Here is a 12,190-nt window from a genome sequence, read left to right as displayed (position 1 = left end):
ATCAGAGCAGTGAGTTAAGGCTTTCTGTCCTCAGCTGTGTTCTGTACTACAGACTGGTGACAAGGCTTTGCTCTCTCCATTTAAACAAGGCCAAAACTGTGTTTCTGAATGTTCCTCTTGCTGTTTCCTATTGTCTAGAAGGGTATGTCTCAGTTACTGTCACAGGACACCTCCAGCTAGTGAGAGATTTTCCCTTCAGGCAGGAGAAACTCGTGACCACAGTGCTGGAGGCTGACAGTTCCACCCTGTTTTCTTCTCTGCATTCTCCATGGGGAGCAGAAGTTCAGACACAGAGTTTTGGACCCACAGATTTCAAAACTTTTGATAACATTTTCCCCAGGTGAGCGTGGATGACAAGCAATTGATGACAAGTAGGAGGTTCTTACAATAAGGCTACGTTTCTAAAGCAAATATGCTATTGCCAGATTAGCACAAGCTACTAAAAATAGAGGTACCAAAAGATGAATTTTTGAAAAAGCATTAAGTCAAATTCCCATGAGGCTGTAGGGTCCAGCTCCATCTGGGCACTGTGTCACACCAATAAACAAATGTTCTGTTTACCCCAAACACACACAGGAACTGCAAAGGTGGTAGATGCTACCTGTCCTTGTGACAAGTGGAAATCAGTCAAAATCCAGATTTTCCATATCCACGAGTTGTGTTTGTTATACAAACAGGATGCCAGCTGTCTGCTGCTCAGCACAACAGAAAGCCAGGCTAAGTTGTGATCCTGAAGAGTATTTTCTTTTTGTGTTCAGAATGGCTGGGGATCACAAAGGCCACCAGGCAAACGTCAGCTCTTGGTTTGCTGTGTGGCTCTCGGGAGTGTGTCAGCATCCAGCCAAGTGACAAAGCTTCCACGTGGCACTGAGAGCCACAAAGAACTAAATTAGATCTGTTAGTTTTATCTGCATGCTCCATTTCACCAGGCATGATCATCTAACAATCGCAGTAGTCTGGATGACTTGATTTCCTCCAGTATGTTTACTGTGGGAGTCAGCACAGCCTGATGCCCTGAGACCTAACATGCCATGCACAGGCAGTGGTTTCAGTCAGTGCAGTGGGCTCTAGGAGAGGAATTTCTGCCTGACAACTGGACTCAAGTTGTTGTTCCACACTTTTATGCAATTATGATGCATGAGGAGTCCTGGTCTCTTCATTAAGCATGTTCTGAAAAATATGTTATTTTTGTTATTATCAAGAACAGCAGTACAGAACCATGTGCTGTGGAAGTACTGTGTTAATAAAATAAACCATATAGAAAATGTCAGGTCAAGGGGTGCTTTTTCATGTATGCAGCACATAGTTATAATTCCAAGTAAGAGTTAAAGGGAATTTCCATTTTACAAATGCCTGGCTTTGGTTTCTGAGGTATCAGACACCTCCAGAGACATATCTAGGTTTTATCTCTGATACTAATTTGTCATTGACTGTTCTCAGTCGAAAGACAGCAGCATCACTTTTTCCTTTTTGAAGTTTCATTTCACTGCATTTCGGTGGAAGGCACATCTTACTGGGCTGTATTTTTCCCATCCTCCTTACAGTGGGCGGTAGAGCAGAGCCCTCTGTCTCTGCAGGTGCGATCAGAGATGAGCTGTCCCTCTGGGACACGTTGTTTGGTTTTTTTCCCTTGCCATCGCATTTTCCTCATCACATCCAAGGCAGGATTTGGTGAGGGTTATTTCAGCAATCATTGTGGTTTTTCCCAGCGCTTTTGACTCGGGGGAACACCGAAAGCTCCGGGACGAGGGAAGGCTACAGCAGACCGCCCGTCATGGCTCCCGAATGCCGAGGTGTACGCTGGGAGCTGTAGTCCGCCGCGGCACTGGCTGCGCCGCGGAGGCGCGGTGCGCGCCGGGAGCTGTAGTCCGTGGGTGTGGCGGGGCGTGGCGGGCGCTCGCCCCTCCCGCGCGACGGTGTCGCGGTGGCGGCGGCGGGGCCGCGCGCGCCCGGGATGGAGATCGGGCCCCACGCGGGGCACGCGGAGAGCCGGTGGGGCCGCGCGCGGCCAGACACGCGCGGGAGGGGCGGGGGCGGGTGTCCCGGGGGCCCGGCCCGCGGGGGCGCCCGTTGGAGGCGGGACACGGGGCGCGGGTGTGGGGCGCGGCGGCAGCGCCGGGCTGCGTGGGTGCGCCTGGGGGCGGCACGGCGCTGTGCGTGTGCACGCGTGGGGGGGCCGCACTCGCGCGTTTGTGCGTGTGCGTGTGTGTAAGTGTATCTGGGACGCGGCGCGGGATGTGCGGGTGGCGGCAGTGCCAGCAGTAGGGATGCGCGGGGGATGCTCCTGGGAGCTCGCGTCCTGCGTGGGTGCGTGGGGGTACCTGGGGGCGAGCAGGGAATGAATAAACCTTTCGTGAGTGGGATCGCTGCTTGCAGAGCGTGACACTGCCCCCGGCTCGGTGCCTCGTGGGAGGAAGCACACAGCGGGCTGTCAGAGCCATCACCCACCCGAGGCCACGCATTGCTCTGCTCACTGCCGTGGGAAGGAGTCTTGGCCACTGGAGGGGCAGTGATGCCACGGATGTGGCACCTCAGTACCGCTGCTCTGACCCCCTCTGTCCCCCATCAGCCGTGGCCAGCACAGCAGCTGCCAGGTCTCTGCTTCACACGCCTTGAGCTTAAAGGTGAAACCACCCCACCCTAACGCCGTGCTGCCACCCTTCAGGTGGCTCTGCAGCTTGCTGCTCTGGGATCCTGTCTCCTGTCCTTCCTGGCAGTCATCTGCGTCCCCTCTTCTAGGTGCTGAACAGACATTTCTTTATTTATTTCTTTATTCCTGAAGGCGAGGCCCTGTGCCTGCACATGGCTGATGGTGAGCACAGTGACCTCGGCTGTGTGGTCTTCATATGTGCTTCAGGCCTGTTTTTTTTGTAAGCATTTATGAGCAGCAGAGGCTGTTTCCTGGAGGTGTTTTGATGGCGAGTCCTATTTACTTCAGGTTTCTACAGGTGCACTGGTTTTGCCCTGGCGCTCAGAAGCACAGGGTGAATGTTGGATGGAAATTGGCTGGGGAGGAACGAGCAGCTGAAACTTGATATGGGAGAGAAGCATTCCTTATCTGAGGGGCTCAGCCAGTGCTCTGTTCCTGCTTGCCATATCAGCTGGGAAAATGTTACCGGTGCTTTTAAAGCTATAGCACAGGTTTGGGGTGCCTTCTGATCTGCGCAGTTTGAGCTCCCTCTTTACTAATGCTTCAAACTCAGCAGGTTCCAAAAGGTAAAAGGAATTGACTGCATTCACTGCTTTGCCTTTCCAGGCTCATCTTTGTGCGTTTTCTTGCCTTTGCAAGTACAAGTCCTGCACTACCAGACTCTTCCATCATGTGACTAATAGGGCTGGGGTGGTGCCACCCCAGCACTCCCCCGGGAACAGGGAGGGCATCATCTCCCGCTGGTGCTGGCACATGCAGGAGCCTGCTTGTTCTCCTGGCTGGCACTGATGCCTTGGGGAGGATCCAGCATGGGCCTTACGCTGCCTTGTCCTTTGTGTGATATGGTTAGCATTTTTATTGCCAGTGAGGTGCCATTTCACACTGGATTGTGGCGGTTACCAGCAGGGAATGGATAGAGATCACTGGATCCATCTTCTTGTGGATTACAGAAAATGCAGAAGCAAAAGTTATTTTGCTGAAGTCCATCCCTGAACCAGCACAGGAGAGGAAAATTATGATCTTGTGCTGGGTTTTTCCTCCTAGCAGCAGGCACAGCAGCCCTAGGGGGAGCAGATAGGCCAGTGGTCAGCTGGGCAGGTTAGCAAAGAGCTGCCACCTTTGTCTCTGGCACCAGGAAGACCCTCAGGAACAACAGGACCAAAGGAGAGGGTTCCTGAAGGGAACCTGTGCTGTGAGCAATGGAGGGATGTGAGCAGCTGCTCTCAGGGGGGTGGGCTGCTGTGGGGATCTGCTCTGCCTGTCACTGCCTCTGGCTGCCTGCATTCTTGTCACAGGCAGGTCCTGTGCAGATTGAAGCCCAGTGGACAGTACCCTGGGTCTACAGGTTGTCGTTGTCTGCTTGTGAGAGACTTAGCCAGATGAGCAGGTAAAGCTGTCTGCCATGGGAAGGTTAAAAAACACCTTTAATCCCTATTTTCTTCCCTCATCCTTTGCCAGTGCAGAGCAAGAATGCGTCAGCAAGCAGCTCCTCTGGTCTGTGTTTGCTGGGGGCACCTTTTGTGGTTGTGCCCCCATTTTATATCAGTGCCAGCTTTTAGCATGGTTGCGAGTTCCCCTGCGTGTCCCTTTTCCAGCCAGCCTGCTCAGCTATTCCTGCCCATCCCTGCTGGGCTGGCAGAGCTCTTCTGGCTTCCTCTGCCTGTCAGCCACTCCCCGCGACTGCAGATGAATTGCACGAAGCCTGGCTTCCTTTAATCCATTTTCCCAGCAGTGCCGAGGAGCAGGCGGGGGAGTCCAGGGAAGGGGCTGCTGGTTGTCTGGGAGATCTGGGGACAGCGAGGCGGAGCAGGCTCTGCGCAGGGCAGCTTAGTGGAGTCTTGGGTTTCTGCAGGAGGAACTGACAGCCTGCATGGGAATGAGTGTCCTTGGAGATTTGTCAGAAGTCCCTCCATAACCTCAGCATCCTTAGCCCGACTCTTTAGTGTGCTAAGAAGGATCAAGAGAGTCTTCCAGGTGGTGGTCAGGATTCAAGCAGCCATTGCTGGGTGCCTCCTGCAGAGCACAGGAGATACACTGCAGGTGATGGTTGCAAGAAAGATGAGCTTCATTTTTATTTTTCAGTTTTGACCATTGGCTTCCTGTGTGATTCTGTTTTGGAAAGTAATCAAGGTTTGGTTTTATTTTAAAATAAGAAGTCAGCAGCATGGCTCCCTGCCTCAGCTGTGAATCACGTTTGCTGACTTGGACCTAGCGAAGTTCCTACTCTTGCTGGCATGGAGGGGTGAGGAAGCCTTGGAAGAGCAAGCAGCATTCCCTGTTGTCAGCAGTGGCAGCATTAAGCCATTTTTTGCTACAAGGCTGGAAAAAAATATTCTGTGTTTATTTATATTCTGTATTCTGTGTTTTATCACTCCAGTGCAAAAGGTTCAGTTATGTTTGGGACAGTTCCCAATGGCAGGTTGACGTTGCTGTACTTGGAGAAGGAGTTTGTTGTGGTAAAGAAAGGAGACCCAGTGCCAAGTTTGTGGAGCTGGTGGTTAAAATTGGGGGCTGGATCAGAAGTTGTCTTTAAGAGGGGAGAGGGATGCAGCTGAGATCTCACTGCTGCTCCATGGCCCCTTCAAGTACCTTTGGCCCTTCTGGCTGGGGGAGCCAAGCTCTTCTGGATCAGGAGAGCAGAAGCATGTGTGGTTCTTGCAGGGGAAGCTCTGGCCTCGTTCTGTGACCCTCTGGGGAATTACTCACTTAGCCCTTATTGTAAATTGGGGTGTTCTCATGATGTAATATGAATTGGCCTTACCCCATGCCAGGCTCTCTATAGCACTAGCAAAGGAGAGTCCTCCTTATTCAGGAAAAAAGGCAGATTTCTTAGTAATGCTCTGAACACCAGCAGAAAAGGGAACTTGGGCTTTCTTCATCTCTCCTGGCATCTAAAACCAAGGCTCTGTCAGTGGGAGGGGAGAAACCCTGCTGCTAATTCAGGGTGGCCCCAGAGTCCAGTCAAAGCTGAAATGTGGTTAGCTGTGCTCTCTCAATTTCCCTGCCACCTGCAGCCAACTATATGGGTCCTCATGTCTTTAGCCTTGTGTCTCTGTGTCCTTTTCAGCATGTTCCAGCTCAGAAACAGCTGGGGTTTGAGTATCAGAAAGGTCTTGTGTGTCCAACTTGTGAACTGCTTTGGGCTAGCAAGTCCCATAGGATACTTACTGTCCTACCAGGATTTAATTCACTTTTGGTGGGTTCAAGATCACCTCTGCAAAGGTGCTTTAATTATGTGGCTTATTCTCTGTGTGCTTCTGTGTTCAGTGTTTTAACATTCTGAGATAATTTTGTTCAAGGATTGCTTACCCTTAGTTTCCCCATGCTAGGAAAGAGCCATGGATCCTGGTTTCTACCTCTTGAGATGCACAATTCCCTTAATGAGACCGACCATTGGAAAGGCACATCCCTGTGTGTGCTACCCTCACATCCTTGAGTGCATCACCTGCTTTTTATAGCCTGAAATAGCATGGGAGGGAGTTCCCCTGACTCACTGACTGGAATATCAGTGGCGTGGCTGAGCTTTCACTTGCATTTCCTAGCTCTGAGTGTTAGAAATACCTTAGGGAGGAGCTGCTGGTGTTCTGAGCTCAGTGGCTGCAGGTGCTCTTTGACCAGGGACTGCTGATTCCTCTCTGGGCATCCACAGCCAAAGAACATCTGCACTGCTCAGGGCAGGGATGGGAAAAGCCCATAAATTCAGCAGAGCTGGATCATTTTTTTGTGTCTTCCCAAGCTGTATCTCCTTCAGGAAGCTGCCTTTGTTTACTTCTGTGCATTTTTCTTCAGTCTCGTCTGAGATGAAGCCCCATGCCTGTTAGTTTAAGTACAACATGAACATACACGTGCTGCCACATGCACTGCAGGTCTGGTTTAGAGCAGTGGTGCTGTCAGGGTGACAGGCTTTGCTGCTGGGATGGGTTGGCTTCTGTGTGGTTTAAGCTTAGGTGGGCACTGGAAGTGGTGATGAGGAAGTGAAGTGAATGGGCAGCTTGAAGTAGAGCCAATAGTTAATGATTAATTAATCTACTTGTTCAACTAATCAGTTTGGCAGTAGTGAACAAGTCTCAAAAAGAGAATATTGGTGAGAAAAGCTTTGTTTTAATTACCAGGAGTATGTGGCCCACACTTTGATCCCCAAGGGATGAAAATGAGAGCAGTTTTAAATAATGTTATATATTTATTTTCCTTCTTTTTCCCCTTGTGTTTTGAAAAGCCAGTTTGGTTTTGGCTGTGGGAGGGACTAACTTCTGAAACACCATTTTGTTTCTTGCTAGTTGAAAACTTAACTTTCATGCTGAGGTGTAAGTTAGGGTGCTTTTGTTGCAAATCTTGCAGAGACCTTTTTTTGTTTTGTTTTGTTTTGTTTTGTTATTTCCACTCTTAACTGTACCAACATTCCTGTTCTTCTGAGAATGCCTCCTATTTGAAAATGTTTTTTTGACAACTGCTGTTCATCTGGCAACATTGTCAAGCAGCTTGAGTGGGAACCTCAGTCACCCAAAGCTTCCTTCCCCAAAGTTGCTTTTCCATAGTCAAATGATGTTACCTCTCTACACCATTGCTCCTGCTTTGTGGTGGATGATGGTGATTTCTTGCTGTACACAGGGCAGCCAAGGGGGATGATACTGATGAACTGTTGGTGTTCAGTTCATCTGTCACTTTAGAGCTCACCAGCAGTTTGCTAATCTCTGTCCATAGGGTGATAATGTTTTTGCAGGTTGTGCCTACAGCAGGTCAGGGCCAAGAGAGCGGCTGTACAGCTGGAGATGCAGATGAAGTGTCACCTCCCTGGGAGAGGAGCACCTCTGCATCCTGACAGGACTGGAGCTCTCAGTGTGATGGGCATTGCTCAGGGAGTGCTGCTCTGTAAACACAGGGTCTGCTTGGTGTGGTGGCCCTCACACCCTTCCATGCAGCTGCTGTGCTCCGGAGGGGCTGCTGCTTTCTTAGAGAGAACATGTCAGTGAAGCAAGAGCCTGCTAGAAAGTTAATCCCCAGTTTTTTTGGCCAGACTGGGCATGTGGTGCATTGCAGGAGCCATCAGTTTGTTCTGTCTTATCTCCTGGTGGTGGCTACCACTCATCAGAAGAATCATTACAGTATGGCCTGTTGTCCACAAACCATGTATGGGAGACAACAGGGATGCACCAAGTGCTTCAGCTCACCTTTGCTGGTTTCTGGACCACCAAAGGTTCCAGCCTGAGCAGAGTTTCCTTCGAGAGAGTGTAGTACCATGTTCCTGTTGTGAAGCTTCTCTTGCTGTAGCTCTGATATATCTTGCTGTGTTCCTGTGCAGGAAAGAGCACTGGAAGCTCCTTGGCAACTTGAAGACCACAGTGGAAGGTTTGGTGTCCATCAGCAACCCAAATGTCTGGTCCAAGTATGGTGGCTTGGAACGGCTCTGCAGAGACATGCACAGCATCCTCTACCATGGGCTCATCCATGACAAGGTATGGCTCTGTCCTGCCAGCACAACTGTTTGTCTGTCTGTCACAACCTCGGTGCCTGTCACAAGCAGGTGCTGCAGCTCACTTCTGTGCTCATAGCAGAGTGGGCACAGTGCTTTTAACAGGCTGGGAAGTGATCCAGGCAGGGGCTGAGCTTGCCTAGTAAATGCTGCAGCTGTCAGAGGGACCTGGGTGCACGTTCTTTCTATCTCATCTACTTTCAATATGGTTTTTCTAAGTACTTGTGCCCCCTGTGCTGAGGCCAGCCCCTCTCTCCTTTCTTTCTGCTGCAGCCAAGTGATTAAATTGCATTTGCAGTGAGTCAGCCCCGTATCATCTGCACTTGGCCAAGCCCCCAGCGAGGCCTGGCAAGAGAAACCTCTCATCTTCACTGTTTCTGCTTAGCTGTGTTAGTAACAGGAGCTGGCAGCCAACCCCGTGCTCTGCATGAATGGGATCACTCTTTCCAGGCTCTTGTTGTGCCTGCAGTTGCTCACCCAGCCTTCCCCCCTTCCATGGCTGCCTGGAAGAATTTCTCTTTCTCACTTGTGTGCAGAGGCCTAAAGATCTCCCCTTCTGCTTGCAATTACCAGCACAATTTATTGACAGTGGAAAGCTGAGCAAGGCTGTAGGGCTTTCCTGGGGACAGGCTTCCCATCAGTGGCTCTGCCACCCAGAGAGAACAGCACTTAGGAGCCCCAGGCAGCTTGCACGGGACAGCTGGGTCCCAGATCAGGAAAACTGCACCTGTGCAGTGCTGCACCCAAGCTAAAAAACCTCCAGGAAGAGCCAGACTTGGCAGGTTGTCTGAGCAGGGAGCTTTGCTCCCTGGATTTATTAAGCTTGCACACAGCATTAGTTGAGGTGTTGCTCTGTTCCTGTTAGTCCCCAGCTGCATGGACCAGGGACCTGCCCTGGGAGATGGACAGAGAGAGGAGCTACCTTGTCCATGTGGAGGAGTGCAGTGCTCCCTTCTGACAGACCTGCTATTCACAGGCTTCAGGAAGGGAGGTTTAAATGATTTATGCTAGTTTGTCTGTTGGTAGCAGTTCATGCCAGACATGCAAAGCAGGATGGTGTGTTACATTCCTCAGTGCTTTTACTGTAGGTAAAGACAGCTCTTCCACTCAGGAATGTCTCCTCTGATCAGGCATGTGTGACACCAATCAAGCTATAGGAGTTGCTAAAGGAGGCCCATAAAAATACAGCTTCCTAACAGCAGTTGGCTCATAGTTGCTCCAGCAAAAAATTTCCGTTTACTTTTTATTTTCTTGGCAACCTTTTTGCCTACAGTTGGGAATTAAAAAAAAAGGTGAAAAAATCCATACGTACACATTAAGAAAACAAGGGTAAGAGGTTTTTAAACTTCTGAATTAATTTTAATTAATTTGTTTGTCCAGAAAATCAAATTCAGTCTAGAAAACTAAAATTGCCATGTTAGTTTTCTAGTCTTATAAAACAAACTACTCCCCCGCCAAACCAAATAAACCACCAAAACAGAAGCTATTCCTCTGTCACTTGTGAAAGAGGAAATAGGGATGGAAGTAAAAATAATTAGCTTTTTGGTGAAGAGACACTTTTTGGGTCTGTACTTGCGACCAATAGGGTGGAGAGGAAAACAGAAACTTGGTTGCAGTTCCTCTCTAAGGGGAAGAATAACTAAGAAAACCCCTCATTGTCTGAATAAAGCTGAGGCAAACAGCATGGCCTCCTCATGGCAGCAAGGGGCTAATGGGGATGTGCTCATTTAACTGGCACTTGGGAGGTGGCACCTGACTGTGCCTGTCCTGGGCAGGTGTGCTGCAGACAGAAGGATTACTGGCAGTTTGTGAAGGACATTCGCTGGCTGAGTCCGGGCTCTGCTCATCACCTGGAGAAGGTGGGTTCTGGGGGGGTGGCCCTGTGTGCCCACTGGGAGGGGAGAGGGCAGCTGGGCTGGAGCCTCACCCGTGGGACAGTGCTGCCTGGGCTGTTGGGAGTAAAGTTGCTCCACAGCTTGTGGAGGCTGACACAGCCGTGTTTTTGAGTACAGGCTGTGTCCTGGGAACTCAGTGTGGCCTGGGCTGAGACAATTAGCTGCTTATTTCTCTCAGGCCAGTCTCCAGTGCTGCTGGGCAGGGTGAAGCAGGCATCACCAAGGAAACTGGCACAAGCAGTGCTTGTGTGTGTGCAGGGGTAATTCATGTGTCTGTGCAGATCTCTAAGGGTCTGGGCTGTCCCATTTCTGTGTTTTGGCTTCACCATGCATTTATTCTCCCATTCCTGACTTATGCCAGCTACTGGCATATGGCTCCTGGTCCTCAGCTGCCCCATGCTGACATCTGTGGTTCCTGCCATGGATGGGCACCGAGGGCTGGCCATTTGTGCCAGCCCCTTTTGGACACAGGGAATACCAGTGGCCAGCCTGCTGCTGGGGGAACGGGGGTGTAATTCCAGTCCAGCTCTATAAGCTGCAGCAGCTCAGGCATTGCCACAGCCTTTTCCAGTTAATGTGTCAGCAGGAAAATGACCGTCATCACCGGGGTCAGATTGGATTTGGGAGCGTGGGGTTGCTCCAGGTCAGGGACAAGGCTCATGGGTGGGAGAGTGTGCAAGAGAAATTCATTGTGCTGGTGGCTGTCAGAGGACTTTGGTCACTGGCTGACCTTTGAAGCATTGTTCCTGCCTGGTGCTTTTGTCTCCCTGGTGGCTGAGGTGCTGCTGGGACATGCCCTCTTTCCTGCTGACAGTGACTGGCATGTGAAAGCTGTTATCAAGGGGACCAAAGCCATGCAGTGGAACAAGCCCTGTTCCCCTTCTTGCCTCTGCCTGCCTTAACCTGTGCCTGACGTCCCTTTCCAGTTCATCAGCCTGCAGGAGAGCGGCCAGCGTGACCCCGAGGGCCCAGGAGACCAGGCCATTGCACAGCTGTGGCTGCAGCACAGCCTGCAGTGCCACTGCCTGTCAGCACAGCTGAGGCCGCTCCTGGGGAACCGGCAGTACATTAGGAAGTTCTACACAGGTAAAGAGCAATGGGCCTTTTCCTTCTTACTAGGAAAATATCTAGCTGGTGGCATTTTCAAGCTGTGTGGGAGTGAGGGAGGACAGCAGAAAAATTGGTTTGCATGTGAGCAACTGGTGTGTCAAACTGTGTAGGTGAGAGGGACTCCCCTGAGCACCATTTTTTTCTCTCCAGATACTGCCTTCCTGCTCAGTGACGCCCACGTCACGGCCATGCTGCAGTGCCTGGAAGCTGTTGAGCAGAACAACCCCAGGCTTCTGGCTCAGATTGACACCTCTATGGTGAGTTGAGGTCTCAGATTTTACATCTGGCTCTCCCCAGATGCCACTGTGGCTGCTCCCTCAAGGTCACATTCAGGGTATGTGGAGCCCTTGGACAAGGAGCTGGACTTAGAACTAGTAAAAGTTGCTCCAAGAGGGAAGGAGAGTGGGGAATTGCTTCTTGTCCTGCCTGTGTGACCTGTAAGGGGTCAGGGTGGGGGAGATGGCTGTGTGGAGCCTGTAGTGGAGCACCTTGGTTCAGGCTTGCACCAAGGATTTAAGTAGAGGACCTGAGGACCATTTCCATGCAAGAGGCAACTTTAAAGCCCTCTCCAATAGTCCCAGGCTTCAGGGCCAGCATGCAGAGCTGCCTGGTCATGAGGGACAGTCATGTTCTTGAGGGGATGGGCAACACCCCAGAACACCTGCTAGTGACCCCCTGTGCAGCCCTGCACCAGCTGCCCCTCTCAAGAGGACAGAAACAGCAGCTGCCTTCTTTGCACAGTCCCCAAAAGAGAGCAATTGGTGAGGCTTTGTTAAATGGGGGCTGTGTTCTTTCAGCTGGCCGGCACGTCACTGCCATCCCTGTGCGCGTCAGACCCTTCTGCTGGGACAAGAGAGATGTGTGAGCACGGTGCTGAGGGACACAAGAGCCGTCTGCCGGGAGCGCTGGGCTGCCTGGATCATTTCACTGAGAGCCTGGTAATTTCCCAGTGGGAATCTGTCCTGCAGCTGTGAACAAAGAGCTGCTTCCCTTCTTTGCTGCCATGTTTTTCCCTCCCCACCCTCATGTTCCCAGGGCTGGTGCATCGTTTGTGGTTGGTGACCA

The 12,190-nt window shown here is 51.1% G+C and overlaps 1 protein-coding gene across 3 annotated transcripts in view; it reads left to right on the top strand.

Annotated features, from left to right (window-relative positions):
- RUBCN (rubicon autophagy regulator) overlaps nucleotides 1–12,190 on the top strand; it is a 29,581-nt gene that overhangs the window by 1,962 nt on the left and 15,429 nt on the right. For 2 of the 3 annotated variants that reach the window (XM_059855545.1, XM_059855544.1), the window contains 5 exons: nucleotides 7,950–8,103; nucleotides 9,896–9,979; nucleotides 10,942–11,101; nucleotides 11,276–11,382; nucleotides 11,923–12,063. In XM_059855545.1, coding sequence (XP_059711528.1) covers nucleotides 8,065–8,103; nucleotides 9,896–9,979; nucleotides 10,942–11,101; nucleotides 11,276–11,382; nucleotides 11,923–12,063 — 531 coding nt within the window. In that variant the 5' untranslated portion in view covers nucleotides 7,950–8,064. Of the gene's footprint in view, nucleotides 1–1,884; nucleotides 1,993–7,949; nucleotides 8,104–9,895; nucleotides 9,980–10,941; nucleotides 11,102–11,275; nucleotides 11,383–11,922; nucleotides 12,064–12,190 lie in introns of those variants that run through there. The other variant, XM_059855543.1, reaches the window with a different exon arrangement.

This window comes from Haemorhous mexicanus, chromosome 10 (assembly GCF_027477595.1).
Source record: "Haemorhous mexicanus isolate bHaeMex1 chromosome 10, bHaeMex1.pri, whole genome shotgun sequence".
In the NCBI taxonomy this organism is placed as follows: Eukaryota; Metazoa; Chordata; class Aves; order Passeriformes; family Fringillidae; genus Haemorhous; species Haemorhous mexicanus.
The sequence above is the reverse complement of the archived record's forward strand: the minus strand, read 5'-3'. Positions and strand labels throughout refer to the sequence as shown.